At 42.4% G+C, this 20,989-nt stretch overlaps 1 protein-coding gene across 1 annotated transcript in view; it reads right to left on the minus strand.

The window, feature by feature from the left end:
• Nucleotides 1-404: 404 nt before the first annotated feature.
• Jhy (junctional cadherin complex regulator) overlaps nucleotides 405-20,989 on the minus strand; it is a 62,161-nt gene continuing 41,576 nt past the window's right edge. Inside the window, exons 6-9 of the mRNA XM_041657780.1 lie at nucleotides 16,842-17,136; nucleotides 4,038-4,118; nucleotides 3,202-3,330; nucleotides 405-897 (exon numbers count right to left, since the gene is read on the minus strand). Of these exons, the coding sequence (XP_041513714.1) occupies nucleotides 700-897; nucleotides 3,202-3,330; nucleotides 4,038-4,118; nucleotides 16,842-17,136 (703 nt within the window). The 3' untranslated portion in view covers nucleotides 405-699. The remainder of the gene's footprint in view (nucleotides 898-3,201; nucleotides 3,331-4,037; nucleotides 4,119-16,841; nucleotides 17,137-20,989) is intronic.

Below are 20,989 nucleotides of genomic sequence, written 5' to 3' on the forward strand. Positions count from 1 at the left end.
AGACTCTGATGTGCATGCATTTGATAATATTTGAAGACAGCCACAATGATGACATGATGCTGAGGACATTCATAGCCATGGAGTTGACAATGGCTTTGACCATATAGTGATCTGGGGTGGGTTTCTCCGGACTTGTAGAATCTGTGACTAATGTCAGTGTTCTGTTAGTATGAAATTAGGCCCTTTCCCCTCCCCCCATTTCAATACACACATATAGACATATCTTCAAATTTTCCACTTTATGCGATAGACTTTTTTTGAAACTTGAAAGCCTAAGTATTACCTCAGTGATTAGATCAGCTAAACTCACGTTAGGAAAAACTAAGTCTGTACACTCTGTCTCAGGAAGGTAGAGAAACACACGCAGACAACTTTATTTGGAGGGACTTGTAAATTTTCCTGATGTGGAAGGACAGAGGTAGTTAACAAACTAGAAGACCCAATGTAAACCAATGGCGTTATTGTCTAGCTCTCTATCAGTCCATATTCTAAAAGATTTTAAAATAAATAAACTATGTATTTTCATATCCAGAAGGTTAAACACGTCCCAGTGTCTGCCTGGGCCCCACAGTAACTTCTACACAGAGCAGACAAAGGCGGCCGGCAGGTGACAGCGCCGGGTTGCCACTCAGTGTAGACGGAATTGTTTCGTTTCTCCGCGTCTCTTTCATGGCAGTTCTGATACCCACCAAATGCTGTCTAGACAATGTGAAGGACTTTGAAAGCGGCCACGGCCTGCTTCTCTCGCTCGTGCCTGCTCTGCAGGATCTCCAGCAGGGAAATTTCTGGTAAGCTTCCTTCTTTCTCATCGTTCTGTGTCTTCTTAGTTTTCTTTGGTGCTTGATCCGTCAGACTTGGTGGTTTGGGTTTGGGGATGGTTTTAGCATATTCCAAAGCCTGGGGCAAAACAGAAAAAAACACCATTTAAAGTGGGAAGTTAGTCTTTGAAGAGGTTTATGATAGCGATGGAGAGTGCTGCAATTATGGGCAGAAATGCCTTCTGAATGCAGATAACACGTTATTGTGCGTAGTTTACACAAAGTAAGTTCATCACTAAACAAGGCATTGTAGAGCGAAAAGGAGCTGGAGAGGGGTTTGGACAGCTGTTAGGTTACTCAGATGTTTTAACCATTTTACCATGGCAGATTCTTTTTTTTTTTTTTTTTTTTTAAATTTTCGAGACAGGGTTTCTCCGTAGCTTTTTGGTTCCTGTCCTGGAACTAGATCTTGTAGACCAGGCTGGCCTCGAACTCGCAGAGATCCGCCTGCCTCTGCCTTCCGAGTGCTGGGATTAAAGGCGTGCGCCACCACCGCCCAGCTCATGGCAGATTCTTTTAAGTGTTTGCTAGCAGCTATCTCATTAGTTTATTGGGCCAACTCTCTGAGTGTCTTGTTAAAACCAAGATTCCGATAGAATCAACAGGCCTCTCTACCTTCATTTGTAGCTGAAGGACTCGGAGACTGAAGACAACACTGTAGTTGATGAAAACTCAACTTTGTTCATTGCATCCCATTGTTCTTTGAAAGAAAAGTTGGGTATTTTTAAGTGTATCTATAGAAAATAGATGCTGAAAATATAGTTTTTTAAAAAATAGATGCCATGTTTTAAAGGTGAAGTTATGATAAAAATGGGATCAGTTCGCTTAGGGATGCCACTCAACGACAGAGCCTTTGCCAACATGAACATGACCCTTGGTTCTGTTCCTCTGAGGGTGCCGGAAGAGGGAGAGGAGCAAACGGGGGAGGGGGAATTCAACTGAATTCATACTGGTTTTGCAGTTTTAAGCTTTTGTTGCTAGATTTATGTGTACGAGTGCTTTGCTTGCATACATGTCTATGCATCACGTACATGCCTGGCACCCTCAGATGTCAGAAGAGGAAGGTCCTATGGAACTGGAGTTACAGATGAGGGCACTACATGGGTGCTGGGAACTGAACCTGGGTCTCTGTAAAAATAGCAAGTGCTCTTAACCACTGAGCCACCTTCCCAGCCTCAAGCTTTGCTTTTAAAGGAGACTTTATTGGGACTGAAGAGATGGCTCAGAGGGTAAGAGCATTGACTGCTCTTCCAGAGGTCCTGAGTTCAATTCCCAGCAATCACATGGTGGCTCACAACCATCTGTAATGAGATCTGGTGCCCTCTTCTGGTGTGCAGGCAGAACACTGTATACATAACAAACAAATAAATAAATAAATAAATAAATCTTAAAAAAGAGAATTTATTGACAACCGAAATGGGAACGGATATATTTCCAAGCACCAGAAAGGGAAAAACCACTAAAGCATAAAATGTTCGCCTTTTGCACTTATGTCTGAGAGAGGCAGGGCGCTTCTCTAATAGATTTGTCACTTTGGGATTGGCATAAAAATGCAGCGGGATGGAAAACGAGGCTGTCACAGTCTGAGGAAGAGTTAATATGATGGTTGGTGACCAAGAACAGGTTGCACACGTTCCATTCCTAGAGGCACCAAAACATCGCCTGTTTCTCCTGCCAGGAGTCCCAATGGCTGTATGGGACCGAATGGATCAGCTGAGGCAGGCAGGGGGTGGCAGAGGGTCTCCACAGCACACATTTCATTCCCATCCCGAGTCTTTGTTAGATGGCAACTCAGAGGACACACATTCTGTATTTAAATTTTTTTTTTCCACCAGAGGAACCCATACATTCTCCCTGGAAAAGCATAGTGAAAAGAACTTAAGAGAAACAATAAGGATTTTTTTTTTATTTTGCATGAACAACATGAGGATGCTAATTTCCTTGAAAGTAATTTAATTATAAAAAATGAAAGCAATAGTTAATCCAGCCTGCTAGCTCTTGATGAGAAGTCACTTTGTTATTTTCACATGTAATAAAACTAAGAAACATACCGACCTAACAGTTGTATGTGTGTGTGTGTTAGTGGATAACATGCAAGCACAGGAATGGCTGTGACTAAATGCCTCCTGTGTTCCAAACACATCTCCCACCTCCTCCCACAGGCTTTCTCTGCATAGCAGCACTGGCTGTCCTGGAACTTACTTTCTAGACCAGGCTGGCCTCTAACTCAGAGAAATCCACCTGCCGCTGCCTCCCTAGTGCTGGGATTAGAGGCATGTGCCACCATGCCTGGCTCCAGACACCTTGTTTAAGGTTAGGTGGTGACCAAAGTTTCCTTTTAGTTCTGACGCAAGCAGTACGTGCCCCAATGCGAGTTCCTTACCTTCTGCCGAGAAATCACTGCTTTACTTTCAGGTTTTGCTGTCTGTGGTTTGGACAGAACGGACAGTGTCTTCATGTTGTATTCCTGGACTTGCTTTGCGTATGCTTTCTGCTGCATTAATTTTTGCATCTGCTCAGAGAAATGGAGTAAAGTGAGCTAATCTCTGCTAATTCTCCCAATGACACTGGTTTAACCGAGGTGGGCAGCTCAGGGGGGTGACTTGTGTAAGGCGGCAGCAGTGAACTGGTTAACATTTCCCCGGAGAATCCGCCGTGAGTGCAGCGGCCCTCCCCGGGCTCTCTTAACAGAGGCTAAACCCTATTCAGCCTCTTCTTTGTTGCATTTACCCAATTTATTTTCTTTTTTGCTTCCAACTTTGAACTATCCTCTTTTTATGCCTGAGTGCAACTGCAGTTCAAACACATTACAGGAAGATCTCCTTTCACTGGAGGAGAGAGAGTAAAGTGGATGCATTGCTTCGGGGCTGGGGAACTCACATCCTAAGTGTAGTCTCTGTGGCCACTTCAAAGTTATCAGGACAACTCTATCAGCGAGACCAACAACCACACAGCACACGCATCCCTTTCCACACTCACGCACCCCACTCTTCAGATCGAACTGAAAGGCAGGGCATAAAATAATACAGGCTAAGATTTTTTTTTTTCCAAGCAGGAGTATCTGGGTCTCTATTGTGTCAGCATGGCTGGTTCTGAGGGGTGTCTACTCAGTGCCAGATGTTTGCACGGGGTTTGATGCCAGAGTGCATCCCCCCCCCCCACCATATTGCTAAGGACAGGCAGAGGACACCAAGTCTGAAAATGCCACATGCCACTTACTTTGTCTCTGACGGACTCGAAGTCAGGTCCCAGGCCTCCAAGCTTCACATCTCTTTTCTGATAGCCTTTCAGCTTGGAACTCTGAAATCAAACCCACAGAAATGGTTCCTCTTAAGGATCAGTGTCCCCTCCAAGTAGTCATAGGAAAGGACAGAGGAGACCAGAAGCCCTGGTGGAAGGTGGGAAAACGAGCACATTTCTTGGCAATGGCGCCATTTTCATGGTAGTTACTGATCATAGTCTATTTGGTATTTGTAGCTGGTTTAGCCAATATATTTTGACTTTTTCACTTCTCCAGTAAAAGAAAGTCAATTCTGAAATAATAAGCAATTTCAAGGTAACGATTTGTTGCAGTGATATTTTGTTTATGTTTTAACAAATAAAGCTTGCTTGCAAACCAGAGTGCAGCACTAAGCCACTAGAGGCCGGGCAGTGGTGGCGCACACCTTTAATCCCAGCACTTGGGAGACAGAGGCAGAGGGATCTCTGTTAGGTCAATGTCCCCCTGGGCTACATGAAATTGATCCAGTCTAAAAGAGAAACAGAGCTCACACAAAGGTGATCCCAGCACTTGGGATCCAATGCCTTTAGTCCCAGCACTAGGGAGGTGGAGACAGAAGTAATATGGCTGGGCAGAGAGAGGAATACAAGGTGGGAGGAGACAGGAGCTCAGTGCAGTCTGAGGCAGCGGTCTGAAGCAGTCAGTCTGAGGCACATTCAGTCTGTAGCAGTCTGAGCAGCACCACCATCTGAGGTTTTGTTGAGAAAGCATGCAGCCTGGATATTCAGTGAGGATTTGGTAGAGGTAAAGGTCTCTCTAGTGGCTGACTGCTCTGCTTCTCTGATCGCTCAGCTTTCATCCCTTAATATTGGACTCTGGGTTTTTGTTATTAAGACCAATTAGAAAATGCGCTATGGTTTGTTTTTTGGTTAGCATTTTTAACTGAAATATATATATATATATATATATATATATATATATATATATATATATCACAATTGGCAGTAGTTACCATGATGTCCACTCAAGCAGTCTGCTAAACCAAATGACTCCGCCTCACAAAATGGCAGTCAACACACACTGCTTCAGAAAGCCCTGTCGAGGGGTGAAGCCTGCCTTTCGAGATACTCTGAAGACAAGTGCCGACACTGCAGCCTGAACATTTTACAACCCATTGTTGGGATAGTATAGAACTGAAGACAGAAGTTATAAAACAATCTACACTAGCTCAGAATTGAGCATCCAATTATTCCAATTACCAAATCCAGAAGCTGAGAGAGAGCAAGAGCAGGCTTTACCTAGGCATTTACAGTCTAAGGGGCCACACCCAAGTGGGCTGGTATCTTAAAGGCTATTGACTGAAGGAGTTCCTACAGCACCTCTCTCTTTTGTTTAAATAAAGAGTTCTAAGTCTAATAAAAACTATATGCAATAAGGACAAATATCAACTATAAAAATTAGAATTACGACCAGCATAAACAATATTAAGCAAGGAACATATGCTAAATGTTTCAATAATCATTCTATCCTAAGGAGTCTAGCCTTGTATTAGAAATGGCTTGGCTAAATCATAAGAGGAAATTAACTATGACTATCTAATCTTCAACTCCATCATAGGCCTGAGAAGGGAGATAATATTACTTGAGTAGGTAGGAAGTGCAATCAAGAAGCTTCCAAAATGTACAGGAGATGACAGAGACAACTGTCTACCTGGGCAATCACCCAAATTTGGCTAAGGCCTAGAGTAACTGACAGACCATTTTTCAAGGCAGGAAAATTTTCAGAACCATCAAAGGTTTGAGAGTCTTTTTTTTTTTTTTAATCCTGTTTGTCCTGTTCGGACATTGTGCATTTTCTTAGTGGTCAAGGCACGGGCAGTTTCTTGCCCAAAGGCCAGTTTTGCCAAGAAGAAAACAAGCTCCAAGTGGAGTATCTTTGGTGCTCAACATTTTCTCAGGAATAGATCGGTGCTGCTAGGAGCAATCATGTTTTGCATCAACAAAATTCTAAGTTATTTAAATGCCATATTCTGCAGATCCTTGAAGTGGTTGAAGATTATCTTTCTATGTGGAATACAATCTCTATGTATCTAGAGAATGTGATTAGTCTAACTATAAGTATGACAAACATGGATGATTATAGACCTATAATAATACTTAATACTTAATAATAATACTTAATACTTATATATTTTAAAGACTAAGACTTCATATTAGAATATTAAATATTGAACAATCTTTAAGCAACTGTGCAGCAAATGTAAATGTAAACAATATATATCTTGGTCAGAGGTAGAAATGTATAGTGCAATATGATAAATATATTCTAAAGTTGTGTCAACACACAAAATGTCTTAAGCAGAGGTATACATAAAATATGAAAAAATAACTTCACCTAGGTGTAAAAATATTGTAAACAGAAATAGGAGCATATTCAATATAACAAATATAATTTGAACTTGTGTCAATATACAAAAATTTATACCAATGTAAATTGTCCATAAATAATAGCTCACAAGTATTCACTCTATTACTCACTATTATTGTTATTAGTGTGAGTAAGATCACACTAATCTACCTATTATCCCATTCAATTTCCCCTTTTTTTCTCAAAGAGATCTCCAAGCCTACATAATTTCCACTCCAACCCCCAACCCTATACCAGTTATAATCAACCCCTAATTGATGCCCCTAACCCTGAGGATAAACTTTGTTGGGAGAGGGGACGCTGTCTTCTAGAATTGCCTTCAGCTGTCATGAGGGTGATATTCTTTCTATGGGATCCTGTGAAACTAAAATGATGGTTAAGTTCGAAGATTACTGTCTGGTATAATTGCAAATAGTCTCTGAGTAGTCAGTAGGGTTTTTCTAAGGTTCATATTTGGAGTTCTGGCCAGAGCATTCTAAGAAGGTTCACTATTTCATCTAACCAATATGGAACCATCTTGAGCACTGGTACCCAAAACTGTTCTTAAAGTAGCCCTGCCAACATCATGATGCCATATCAACCAGGTGGAGTTGTTGTTGTGGGGCCCCATATTCTTTGTAGAAATTTCAAAGATTATTGCAGGAAAATCTACTGTTCATTGTGGAAAGTTTCAAAGCCAGCTTTGAAGGTTTTGTTTAAATGAATGGGGATTACAAATTGCTCCTGAAAAAATACAGAGAGGAGATTTAGTCAATTACTTAGGTTATAAAATAGGTTAACAGAAAATTAGAATGCAAAAGACACAAATTAGAAGAGACCTATTGCAGACTCTTAATGACTTTCAAAAATTGTTAGGGGACATTTGTAGTCTATGACCGCAATAACACCTGATCTTATAATTCATTTAAACAAAACCTTCAAATCTGGCTTTGGAGTTGGACAACGGCGATCCTTCTCTAAATCCAAGCATGTTGTTAAAAGAAAAACTGAGAATTTCTGTCTCATGTCAGGAGACACCTGGTGTGAGACAGAAAGAAGAAAGATTTTAGGAATTATTTTACTTTTCTCCATACCTATTTTGTCTATATCATATCTCTCATTGAATATATGTCTATATGAATATTGTTGAAGCTTTCCACTTCCATTAGCTGCTGTGCTACATAGGGACAAGGTGTGTTAATTGTAGAAAGCCTGGTCCTAAGGATCAGAGTAATGGCTTGGATCTTGGGAAGCCTCAAATCCTTTTGCTTTTACTTGTTGTTCTAAAATTTTTGCCTCTTCTCGCCAATAGCATTTTCAGAACAGCTGGGGTCCATTTTCTAGAACTGCTGAGATTAGTTGACGCCAATCATGTAGGGTAACCTTATTGCTTAAAGCCCACATTTTCACCATTTCCCTAACAAATGGTGAATGCAGACCATAAGATATTGTTGCTTGCTTAATTTCTTTTAGATCACTCATACTTATAGATTGCCATGTATATTCTTTGACTACCTTAGGGTATTTTGTGTCAGATGGCTTCTTAGAGGATATTACCAGATAGGCAGCTAAAACTCTGGGTAAGTCATCCCAGATTCTGGCACATACTGATGAGGCTAAATCCTCATCAGTTTTCCCTGCTCATCAGTTTTGATAGTTTCCTCAATCTTTTAAAATATTTTTTTTAAATATTTATTTATTTATTATGTATACAATATTCTGTCTGTGTGTATCCCTGCAGGCCAGAAGAGGGCACCAGACCCCATTAGACCCCATTACAGATGGTTGTGAGCCACTATGTGGTTGCTGGGAATCGAACTCAGGACCTTTGGAAGAGCAGGCAATGCTCTTAACTACTGAGCCATCTCTCCAGCCCTTTTAAAATATTTTTATCACTGCCTTTTGTAAGGTCTGAATCTCCTGTCCAGTGTTCTGTTCTAATGTCCTCATTGATATTCCAAGGTATGAAATTAGTCCAGTAAAGATAATGTCTCATTCTTGGACATAATTTTGATGGCATCCATATTGCCTTCCTGGAGAGATACCTTATCCATTAACCTAACATAACTTTTCAACAGATCCTGATTATTAAATTCAACAGCACAAATTCTTTCAGATAATGTCTCAGTACCCTTAGACATTGATTGGATTTTGTCTTTCAAATTAATGTTATCCTTTTTCAATAGTATTGATTTTTCAACTAGCTGTTCATTATTAGTCTGTAAATACTATATTATTTCTAAAAGTGCTTAGAACCATTAATAGAACCATTCTTGGTTCTGTTATCAAACCATTTTCTTAATGATAGAACATGATAAACAAAACTAATTCCCAAAATCAAATAAATGGAGTATAAGGAAAATCACATAAGCCTTGCAGAATACCATTCATAGTACAAGCAAAAAGGTTATTAAATCCTGGATGGTAATATTGTCTGCAATCGTATAACTTTCAAATTTGTTAATTTACTTAACTTTGATTGGAAATTTCAGTAAATTGTTGTACGTGTAATAATCATTATTTGCCAGCAGGTGTCTTGGCAAAAAATGCCGGAAAGATGCAACCAGCAGTGGTGCTGGACTGTTAGTACAGTTTTGGTTCTACATATCGGTGCCTGGTTAAATACTGGCAAATATATATTTGCTTGACAAATTTAGAACAGTTAAATCAATTTGATATATGGAGCAAGGAGCCCAGAGCTCAAAAGCAGGGAACACAAACTGGAAGCTGTGCAAGTCGCTGTGCAAAAGCAAAAGCTGCTTAGTAGATGAAATCAAGCCAGGAGGGCAGGCGTGGAAGACCTTCTGGGTCATGGACCTTTCGGGCCTTTTTGGCCTATCCCATAGGTGTGGAGTTAGGATTCACGTGGGAGTTCCTACAGCAGAGAACTCCAAGGATGAGAAACAACTGTCATCCACTGATAGTACTCAAATTATATGAGCCTCGGCCAGACCCACTGAAGAATTCATTTCATTCTGTTAGGGTGACTTTGGAAAATTTGAAGAGCACCTAGAATTTGACATTGTAACTCCAGCATCACACACTTAAGAAGACAGAGCCACAGAGTAGGCTGTGATCTGAGGCTAACTTAAGACATAACACAAACTGCAGCTTTCCATGTAAAAACCAAAGCTTGGATTGACCATTTGCCCTTGGGGAGAAACGAAAGCCTTTCCTCTTTCAACTCCTCAATGAATTTGGTTCCATTTCCTAGGAAGGATGAGAATGACATCACCAAAGATATGGTTTAGATGACTTGTCTTAGGGTTTCTGTTGTTATGATAAAACACCACGAACAAAAGTTACCTTGGGAAGGAAAGGGCTTGTTTTTCCTTTTAGCTCTGAGGTCACACTCAATCACTGAGGGAAGTCAAGGCAGGAACCCGGCAGGAGTGGAAGCAGAAGCCATGGAGGAACACTACTCACTGATTTGCTCCTTGTGTCTTACTCAGTTTGTTTTCTTCTATGCCCGAGGACCATCTGCCCTGGGTGGCACCACCCACAATAAGCTGGGCCTTCTTTCATCATCTATCTATCAAGAAAATGCCCCATGACTTGCCTACAGGCAGTCTGGAAGGCATTTTTCTTAACCCATGTTCCTCTTCCCAGCTATGTCTAGGGCTGTGTCAGGTTGTCAAAAACTAACCAGAACAATAACAGTAACCATTTTAGGACAAACTTAAGCATGGACTTAGAGTGGAAAAAAGGATGAATGCCACCCACATGATACTACATAATTGTACATTGCTCTCAGTTTTGGTGTCTTGTACTTGGTGTGGTGGCATATGCCTTTGATCCCAGGACGAGAGAGTGTGTGTGAGGGGTGGGGCAGAGCAGACAAATCTGTGATTTCGAGGCCAGCCTGCTTTACTGAATAAGTTACAGGACAGCCAGTGGCTACACACAGAAAACCTGTTTTGAAGACCAAAACTAACTAACCAACTAACTAACTAACTAACTAACTAACTAAAAAGGATCATGGCTTGCTTTTAAAGAGCCTTACTGGATTGTAAAATTAATCTTTTTTCAGAATAACCATTGAAACTCAGACTCCAAATGTAACACAAAGCTGAATGATTCAAAACAAACAAATCTATATAGTAAGACACAACTAATTTGATAATAAATAATAAATTGTCATATTTGAGGTTAATGAATTACAATTCTCTCTGTAGAGAGAGCTCGTATAAATACTGGGAAACTTCATATACTGATGTATGCAGAGTGATGGCACATTTTAAACAATGACTGAGCACTCTCATCGGCAAGATCACCACAGAGGAAAACTAATTGATTACAGGCCATGCCGATAACAAGATGACAAGGCATGTTGTTCTGAAATCTTACACTGGTGCAAACTGATACCATCACTTATTTAGACAAAAGTTCAAGGTCTGTTTGTATGTGTAGACAAAAACTCACAAGAACAAATCCAAACTGTTAAGAGGTGTGTGCAGGATTTCTAAGAGCTTTCAGTATAATTTTGTGTATGTTGTATATGTATTTTAGTTATTGTAAATTTTGTTAATTCCTAAGATAGGCCATATACCTTTAAAAAATATTTTTGATACTTATTTTTATTTATTTATTTATTGTGTTTATGGTTGTTTTGCTTACATGTAGGTATATACACCACATGTGGGTAGTGCTTGAAGAAGTCAGAAAAGGGTGTTGGATCCTCCAGAGCTGGAGATACACATGGTTGTGAGCATCAAGTGGTTTCTGGCAACCAAACCTGGGTCCTCTGTAAGAGCAGCAAGTGCTCTTAACCACGGAGCCATCATGCCATTCTGATGGGCTGTACATCTATCTGGTGAGTCTTTTCTTAGATACAGCTTGGCAATGGTCATCAAATGAATGAAAACATTTTGTCAGATTAATTAGAATTACTTCGTGTAACTTCATGGCCCTAAGAATGAACTGTGCATGAATTGTAGCAACAACCTCAATTTGGTGGCTGTTGGAGGTGCTACACTGGCTTTTCCCCTCAGCCCCTCTCACTGTAGAAGCCCCCAAGTCCACTACAGTTAGTTGTCCTTTATCGTCTGTGGGTATCTGGTTCCAGGACATCCTTTGGATACTGGTCTAGATGCTCAGCCTATAACCTGTGTACATTGCCCTTATGCCTTCGTCATCTCTGGATTATTTATACCAGGCATGATGTAAGCACTGCTCAGAGAGTCATTCTGGTGTCACAATGGCTTGGAAAAGTCTGTTGCATTCATCACAGGTGCACTGTTTCTAGAACCCAATGAATTCGGGAACTGACTCTCCTCTCCACTCCAACCTCCCCACCACAGAGTCTGGCCAGTAAGTTATAATTGAGTTTGGTGGGTAGCAGTTATTCAGGTTGGCGGGACAACTCCCCTCTCGTTTTTATTTTTTTGTCTCCAAAGTGGATGGGACTCCTGCAGCTAGCTGAAGCAGCACACTTGCAGGCAGGGGAGAAACAAGGAGAATCACACAATTCTTGGTTCTGATGTTTGGAGCTGTGGAAACCCCAGTGTTAGCAACTGCCTACCTTTGGGTTAATTGTATGAGAGAAGAATGAAGCCATGGTTTTGAAATTGCTGGTCAGTCTATCACTGCTGTGGAAGGCAATATTCCTAACACACCAGGCTTCAGTGTCACTGTTGAGAAGGGGCAAAATACAGTGCCACGCAGGTGCGACACTTCTGCACTTCAGGATTAAAGGCTCTGTAAACAGAACTGGCCGCATTATGATGTTAAACATTTATGGTCAAGACTTTCTTAGTGCATCTAAGTCTACAAATCGAGAGAAGGCAAGATAATATTTTAAGGAGGCCTTTGTTCTGAAACCATTAAATATAAATAAATAAAAATAGACAGGGGCATTGTTGCTCATTGAAAGACATTCCAAAATAATAAATCTTTAGGAAAACAGTCATTACCTTCTGCTTCTTGTCCATTATATATTTGTCCATATATATATATTTTGGTTGGGGGTTTGGGTCTGGCTATGTAACCCCAGCTGTCCTCGAACTTGCAATTCTCCAGTCCGGTGTGGGGATTAGAGGCACATGCCACTTGTGTGGCTCTGTTTGGCTTGTTTATACTCTTGTTGTTTTTAATACTAGAGATTTTTTTTATTTAAAGTATTTGTTTGTGTGTGAGCATGCAAGTATGCATGTGCACTCAAATGCACACATTATTAGGCCTGTGTAGCAAGCACTTTTACCCACTGAGCCACCTTGCTGGCCCTTCTTTGTAGATACATTTATAAATATATAAATGTATTTATATGCAACAAATTAATTTTTTTTACTGACCATTTTGGTATTTCACTTTACTTATCTGACATCAAGTCAATTTCAAAAAATGTGACATTTAGACAAATATTCTATCATTTAGTGTCATTAAATAATTTAAATATTTCGCTAAATGTTGTCTATTGAAGATGCATTGAGTGAGGTAAACACTGTATGTTACTTTGATTATTTTTTTGAGATAAATTTGTGGAAGTATGACTATTGAGATCTAGCAAACATTTGAGGCCACCAATTAGCGTTCCTGCTTTCCCCAAGCAATACAATGGCTCTTTTTACAAGCCTTGGTTACAAGGTACAGTTTTATCACACTTTAAAAACACTTTAAAAACTTCAGTTGTTTTTACCAATTGAGTGAACGCAGGCAACTTCTGCTGTGACTACAAATCCGTTCTTCAAGTGTATTTGTGTCCTGTTTTACAATCTCTAAATTATAACCTATTTGCCAAAGTGAAAAAAAAAATGACAGAAAGGGTTTAAAAAAAAGAAACCAAACAAATAAACCACCACTCATGTCCAAGCCATAAATCCAATTTGCCTGAAGACAATGAGAAAGAAATGATCAGTGGGCAGAAACCTCATCCCTAACCCTGGTGCAGCTTAGCTTTTAATCATGCTCCCGACTCACAGAGGACGTGCCAGGGAGCATGGATAATTGTGTGCTGATCTTTGGCCACTCTTCTCACTAGCAACTTTAGTAAGCATCAAGGTTAGGGTTAAAAAAAAAATCAGAGCCAAGCGTCTAGCATTCCATACAGACACGGAGGGAGAGCATGTGGCCCAAATGGGCCATCCCCATGGCTGCTGATCCCTTTATAGGATGAGCTGCCTACAACACAGCGACATCCCAGGGGACGGAGGTGGCTGCTAGGGGAGTTTGTTCCGGGTGACTGGCGGTGAGAAACCTGGATCTGCTTAAGTTTGGCGCAAGTAATTAGGAAGAACCCAGTGCTGTGACTCTGTTTGATCTCTCTCCACCTAAAGTCTTAACAGCATTGCTGAGATGTGATTCTCAGACCACAAAACTCACTCGTTTAAAGCTGTGCAATTCAGTGGCTTTTAGGATAGTCACAGAATTATGTAAGCACGGCCCAATCCAATTGTACAACATTTTCATCACTCTGAAAAAAAACAAAATAAAACTCCAGTACCCGTTAATCCACACTGTCCTTGTCCCCAGTCCCCACACCTCTAGCCCTAGGCAGCTAAGCTGCTTAATGTGTCTTCAGTAGTCTTACAGTCAAACAATCCTCAGGCGTGATTTTCGGTCACCTTTCCTTGGTTTTTGAAAGACTAAAAAACAGTAGCACAATGTCCAACCATGATGTTAGTGACGATGGTGGTGATGTGACAATGACAGCTATAAGACATCAACACCGACTACCACGTCTCTGAACACAGGGATCAAACACTGGAATATAGAAGCATGATCCAGATAAAACCCTAAGCACGTTCACTGCTTGTCTTTGTGGTTCACACCTTAATCCTAGCACACAGTAGGATGAGACAGGAGGACTACCGTGAGTTAGAGGTCAACTTGGGCTACAGAGTGAGTAAGACCCTGTTTTAAAAAGTCCCCAAACCAAAAACCAAACCAACCAACCAAACAAACAAAAACACCACATATCCATCCAATAACATCTACTGCCTTTGGCCTCGCAAGGGCAGGGCTTTCTTGGGTCAAGGGTTCTACACATTCATCATCCTCTCGGGCAAGGTGTGTGACTGTCGCTGTCCACTCCAAGGGGTACGCCTGAGTTGAAGTGGCATTGACTGATCTGGGAGACTTGTTTCAGTTCTGAAATGTTACACACTGCCGGGGGTAAGGAGACTATGCCGCAGACCTAAGTCTCCAGAAAATTCCTCAGATGTGTAAGACCGAGAAAGTTACTGAGAAACGAGATATAAACAATGCCTTGGGTGCCAGGGGGCAGCGAGCAAAGGACATGTGCTCTGTGGTCACTAAACTTAATCCAAATAACCGCTTTTTAGGGGCAGTCAAGCAGCAAGCCCCAGATTGTCTGTGATAGTAAACAGCAGTTAATTACACAAGCTCAACCTCACCAGCCAGGGAACTGTACTGAGCTCTTACTAGGGAAAGTGGTGGCCGGAGACAGCAGAAGTATATCTGGATAGTTTGGCATCCCTTGTGCTGTGTTAATTTCTTAGTCCTAAACCTGGATTTCATGACGTGGACAATGCCTTGTATTCTGAAACCACTCTCAACAGCACCGCCAGAAGAGGAAGGGGCCCCAGGCCTATTAGCTTTACAAATCCTCAGAATTTTTACCGTGATTCGGGGCGATTCCCTTGGAAACCAAGAGCTTTGACTTGGCCAGCAGATAGGCGTGCCGTGGATAATGACTGCCCCTGTCTGGTGCCGGGACTGCCTGCTGTCCTATACAAATCACTCAGTTCTAAGTCACTTCAGTGTCTGGACCGGCTTAGAGACAAAGGGGGCTCCAGTGTGGTGTGTTTGTCGGACGTAGATTGAAGGTACTGGGCTGAGAAAAAGGATGAGTGTGGACTGCAGGCACCCTTGCAGACATTAGGGAGGGGCAGGCAGGAGCAGGAACTTGTCCCTACTCTTCCCACCTCCCACCGTCTTAGACTGGAGGTACTAAGTACTGCATTTGCCTCTACCCTTTCTCCGCACAACGTGAATGCTATTTGTGAAAAGGGAGAGAAGAGAAATGGACACTTAAGTGATGTATAATCTTTTCTAGGGAATAAGCTCAGGTTTTAGTACATTATTTCATTTAATATCACATCACACCAGGAAAAAAAAGAGTGATTCTGATTGTTCCTATGAAGAATTAGGGACTGGGGTAAGTCAGTAACTCCTATTTGGGAACAGTGCCTCCATAAGACTATAGAGCATTGCCTTAGCTAGTGATTGATGTGGGAGGGCTCAGCCCACCATGGGTGGGGTCAATCCTAGGCTGGTGGTCCTGGATTCCATGAGAAAGCAGGTTGAGCAAGTCATTGCAAGGAGCAAGCCAGTGCAAGGACTTCGGAATGACTGAATCCATCAACTTCTTTTCAACCCTGTGCCTGGGAACCCAGTTCAAAGTTGTTCTTTTTCACCTATAGGAAAGTTCTGTTCTCAGAGCCTGTGTTTGGCTGATTCTTAGACCCTAGGATCTATAAGCTCTGGCGTGAGCGGGCCTCTCCATGTTGACAGAAGTGTTGGTTACAAAGGTTGATCTTGTGTCCCCATGGGAACAATACATGTGATGCTCGCTTCCCAGTCTGGTCTAGTCTTGGCTTATTTGGGAAACACTTGAAAGTGATATAGGCACTGTGCTAGAATCCAACTGCTATGTCACCACACTTCTCTGGGAAAAGAAGAGACCTGTAATTCCCAAAACCTAGGCTTCTTATTCGCAGTGGAAGTGCGGTCTTCCAGCTCCAAACTAATAGGAGCACTTTCCATGCCACAGAATCAGGAGCTAAATAAACTTCTTTATAACATAATCTGCCTCAGGTATCTTATTATAGTAATGAAAAACAAAAGGCATTATTTCATCCCGGAGCCAAGGGAACTTCCTGAGAATTTAAAAAAAGTTGCATTTAAAGCAATACAAGAAGAGACTGAATTGCACCAAAATGCTCACTATGGCGACCCAGAGTCTAGATGAGGAACTCAGTACAGATCAGCTGCCCTCCTGGAGAGCGGCTCAGCCTGGGTGTTTTGCTGTAGAAGCTCAGGTGAGATGTGCACCAAGAAGACTCTTTCGGCGCCACGGAAGAGTGGTGGACGGTGAGAGAGCTCTGGAGCAGGACTCTCACTCGCTCAGCCCTGCTCTCTTTTCTCAGGTATGAAGGCGTGAGACTCAGCTTAGGAGAGGGACGGGGCTGAGGAAAATGAATACTAAATGGGGAATAGAAGCAGAATTAGTACTGCCTTCTGCAGTGAGATGACCTAAGAAGAAAGGGAGCAGGCACCCTTGACAATAGAACTTTCTGGAAAGACAGGGAGGGGTTATCAGGGACTAGCAAGGGCTTGAGGGGAGGGTTCCTGGTTCCCGGACCAGCCCTATTCCAACCCCATCTGTGTCATCAGAATTAAAAAGTGACTCGGCTGAGCAGCCAAACTTTTACCATCACCTTGGTGCCGCTGCGCTTCCTGTGTTTCTTCCCCCTTTCCAGCTGCAGCAGGTAGCCTTCTGAATTACTGCGCGCCATCTTCATCTGCTGTCGGTGGCTTCTGTCCGAACTGAGTTGGGATTCACTTTCTACCCTGGACAGGATAGGCGGGAGTGTGGTGCTGGACAGGGAGCCCTCGCTGGGCTGTACTTCTGCCAGCTGCACCAAGGCTTGCTGATGCTGTTCTATGATCTGGGCAAGCCGGGAGTCTGGAGAGGCGCTGACGCGGTCCGTGTCTGAGGAAGAGTGGAATTTCCTTGGGAGAAAACATAAGTGCTTTAAATAAAACTTGAGTCCATAACACCACTTTCTGTGTAGAAATCTTTAGGAACCGTTCATCTTTTCATGGATATATTGATTTCCATCTTCAAATCCTCCTCTTTTTCCTTGGGACATTCTAACTCCCGTTCAAGAATATTTATTTATTTATGTGTCTCTCCTTGTGTGTACATGTGTGTATGGGTACCTCTGGGGTTCAGAAGAGGGTGTCAGACCTCGACACCTGGAGTGACAGGCATCTCATGTGAGTGTGGGAACCAAACTCTGGTCCTCTGAAACAGTATTCAGCTCTTACTGCCTGAGCCATCCCTCCAGTCCACTACAGGGAAGGCTTGTTCCGACTTTCAGTTAGTGCATGAAGCACAAGCTGACAAGCAAGCAAATAACAACAAAACCCAGAACTCCATTCTGAAACCCAAAGACATTCCTATTACACACCAGCTAGAAACAATGATTAAAGATGCATTCTTTAAATACATAGTTGAATGTACCAGAGAATCTGGGAATCTCCGGGTATGGAAACAAAAAGAAATAAAAACCAAAGCAGGTTCTGGATTAGCTAAAGATGCAGCTTTCTTTGGGGGGAACTTTTGGGTAAAGAATTTGGGGCTTAAGAGTTAATGCTGCTGGGCTGGGAATGTGGCTGGCTTGGTGGGGTGCGTGGCTGGCACAAACAAGCAGCAAACAAATCTTGGGATTTTCTTCTCCGTGTTGGGAGGCAATTGTTTTTGCTGAAGCTCCACACCTTAGAGATTTGCATTTGTGAAGAAAGAAGAAAATACTCTGCACATGTGAATCATCGGGGGCAGAAATTAATGGGACCACCCAAGAAAAAGACACAGAACTGGCAGGAAGAGCCTTCCATCAAGTGCCACACTGATCACCCCACAGAAATCCAATGTCAATAGGCCTGTCACTCAGCTTCCAATATGATTTTCAGATTGTCAGAGAAGCAAGACCAGCCCTAATGCAAACACAGAACAGGTAAAGAGAGAGGGGTGGAGATGGAGAGAGGAAAAGGAAGAGGGGGAGAGGGAGAGAGAGACAGAGAGAGAAATTCCACCAGCACCAACCAAAACCCAGATGAAAGAGAAACTACAGAAATTTAAAAGCTTAAAAATTGTCAAAAAAGCCATGACTTGCCATTGCCATGTACCTGGTTGAGAATGTAGGATGTCAAGAAAGAGTGATGCTGCTTCCCTAGTAAGAGGAGCGTCAGAAGACAGTCACAGAAACAAAGATACACCCTGAAAAACACGAGAGCAGTGGAAGGGTGGAAGTCAGCGCCGACACAGACACAGCGCCATCTAAGAACAATCCTGGAAGGATGCGTCTGAGTAAGGCACAGACAGAGGATGGAGAAGATGGAAAGAGATGGTCCAGAAGATTCTGCTGTGTGTGTGTGTGTGTGTGTGTGTTTTGTTCCCAGAATGGAAGGAGGCAAGTCTCTTGGTTCAAAGGGGCTGGCATAATCTATAAAAACAGTGATCTACAGCTTCTGGAGAGAAAATGAACAGCCATGTGCCACGGATCTGGAATCAAGTGGCTTCTTAGTGTGCAAAAGTCACACTGGAAGCAAGAAGATGGCTCTGAGGGTAAATGGTTTCTAATCTAGAATTTTTCAATATTTTGCCTGCTGTCATTTAGACAGGGACAGAGTGAAGACAGTGTCAGTGGTACACGTCTCAGAATTCTCAGCTTCTAGGCAGAGGATGGAGTTCTCTAGTAGAACAGGAGTGCAAAGTAGAGAGAGGAGGCATGGGGAAAGGGAAGGGGAAGTTGCATGAGGGACAGAGCTAAGGGGCATCCTTCTGGTCGGACAGGCCCTGCCATGGAGAAAGTGTGCAAGACACCACACCTAAAGAAAAAAGACAGCAAGGATGTTTGCCAGCCATCAGTGTCACTCCAGGAAGCTGACTGAGACCCTTACTAACCATATACCCCAGACCATCTCCCATAGTACCTGTCTCCCAACTGATTATATGTAAAGTTGCATACTCTGTTGAAAACAAGCCCATGAAAGAAGCCCAGTGTGTCAGAATACACACGTCTCCTGTGCACTTTAGCATCAAAGAGTCAGGTGTCCAGAAAACCTGTTTTCTTAAGGAGCATCAGGGATGGTCTCTTAAAGTGACCTTAAAAAATGTTTTCTTGCTTATTGGAGTAATGCATCTATATTGTAGGGAGCTCGAACAATTCTAACTCTAAAGAAGATAGTCACTGCATCTTTTAAACTTAAATTTTATTCATTCATTCATTCATTCATTGATGACAGGTCTTAGTATGTAGCTTTTGCTGGCCTGGAACCTGCTATGTAGACCAGACTGGACTTGAACTCAGAGATGTGCCTGCCTCAGCTTCCTGAATGTTGAAATTAAAGTCATGCACCACCACAACCAGCACTTTTTATGTGTCTGGATGCTTTGCTTATATGTATGTCTGTGTACCACACATATTCTTGGTGCCTTCAGAGACCAGAAGAGGATGTCATATCCTCTGGAGCTGGAGTTTTAGATGGTTGCGAGTCACCGTGTAGGTGCTTGAACCTGGGTCCTCTGGAAGAGGAGCCAGCGCTCTTAATCACTGAGTCAGAGACACTCATCATCAGGTGGACTTCCTTACCACGTGTACATTGGGACAGTAGGGGCCACAGTCCTTCGGTATAACCCTGTACCTCATTGCCTCTCTCTCTCTCTAGAGACAGGGTTTCTTTGTGTAACCTTGGCTATCCTGAAACTTGCTCTGTATATTAGACTGGGTCTCAATCTCACAGAGATCCTCCTGGCTCTGCTTCCTGAGTGCTGGGATTAAAGTCACACACTACCACCACCACCTGGATCATTACCTTCTCTTTAGGGGAATATTTCCTCAAAGGCATACCTTTTAGAGGTCATAGGGGATAAATATCAGGGAAATTTCCTTACCATTGAATTTTTAGGTCATTTCTGTGGTGGTATTTCTGTGCCTACACACCTTTCAAGGCTGGAGATAACTTTTTCTCCGACCTTTACTCAAATCCTTCTAACCAGGTTAATTTACTTTAACTGTGTCCCTGTGCCTTTTCCTTGCTCCAACTTCTAGTTTCCCTAGCACAGAATCAGTAGAGAAGAGCAGGAAGAGAAGGAAGACATCAGAAGTCAAGCAGGAATCAGAGGCAGGGGCGGTGTTAATTGGTCTTTTCTTCTAGCCTGACCCACTCAAAGGCTCCATTGCCTCCTTCCTCCTCTCTTTTCTTTCTCCATAGCCTCTAATTTCTCCTCTGAACAAACCACTCACGATAAGGAAATTCCAGGCAGGTCTGATGGCTTCTGTGGCAAAAGCACTTACACAAGCCTAGTGACCATTAGTTTGATCCCCAGATGCAAACAGTGTCCTCCACAGGTGCTCTGCCGTGTGCACGCATGTGAGGAATAGAATATTCCTTTACAATGTGTGAACAGATGTCACTGTGACTGGTTTAATAAAGAAGCTGACAGGCCAACAGCTGGACAGGATAAGGCTAGGCAGAAGAGCCAAACTGAGAATGCTGGGAAGAAGAAGGGTGGACTCAGGAGTCTCAAGCAGATGCAGAGAGAAGCAAGATGGGCACGCCATACTGAGAAAACATACCCCGCCACTCGGCAAAGCATAGATAAGAAACATGGGCTAAATTAAATGTCAGAGTTAGCTAGTAACAAGCCTGAGCTATTGGCCAAACATTTCCAATTAATAGTAAACCTCTGTGTGGTATTTGGGAGCGGCTTGCCTGACAGAAACTTCAGCCTATGTGTGTGTGTGCATTCATATGCACACGTATGCAAACATTATGCATGCACACACACGAAACCACA

The sequence above is a fragment of the Microtus oregoni genome, unplaced genomic scaffold (assembly GCF_018167655.1).
Source record: "Microtus oregoni isolate MIOR12 unplaced genomic scaffold, Mior012 000008F_ref0000371, whole genome shotgun sequence".
NCBI lineage: Eukaryota > Metazoa > Chordata > Mammalia > Rodentia > Cricetidae > Microtus > Microtus oregoni.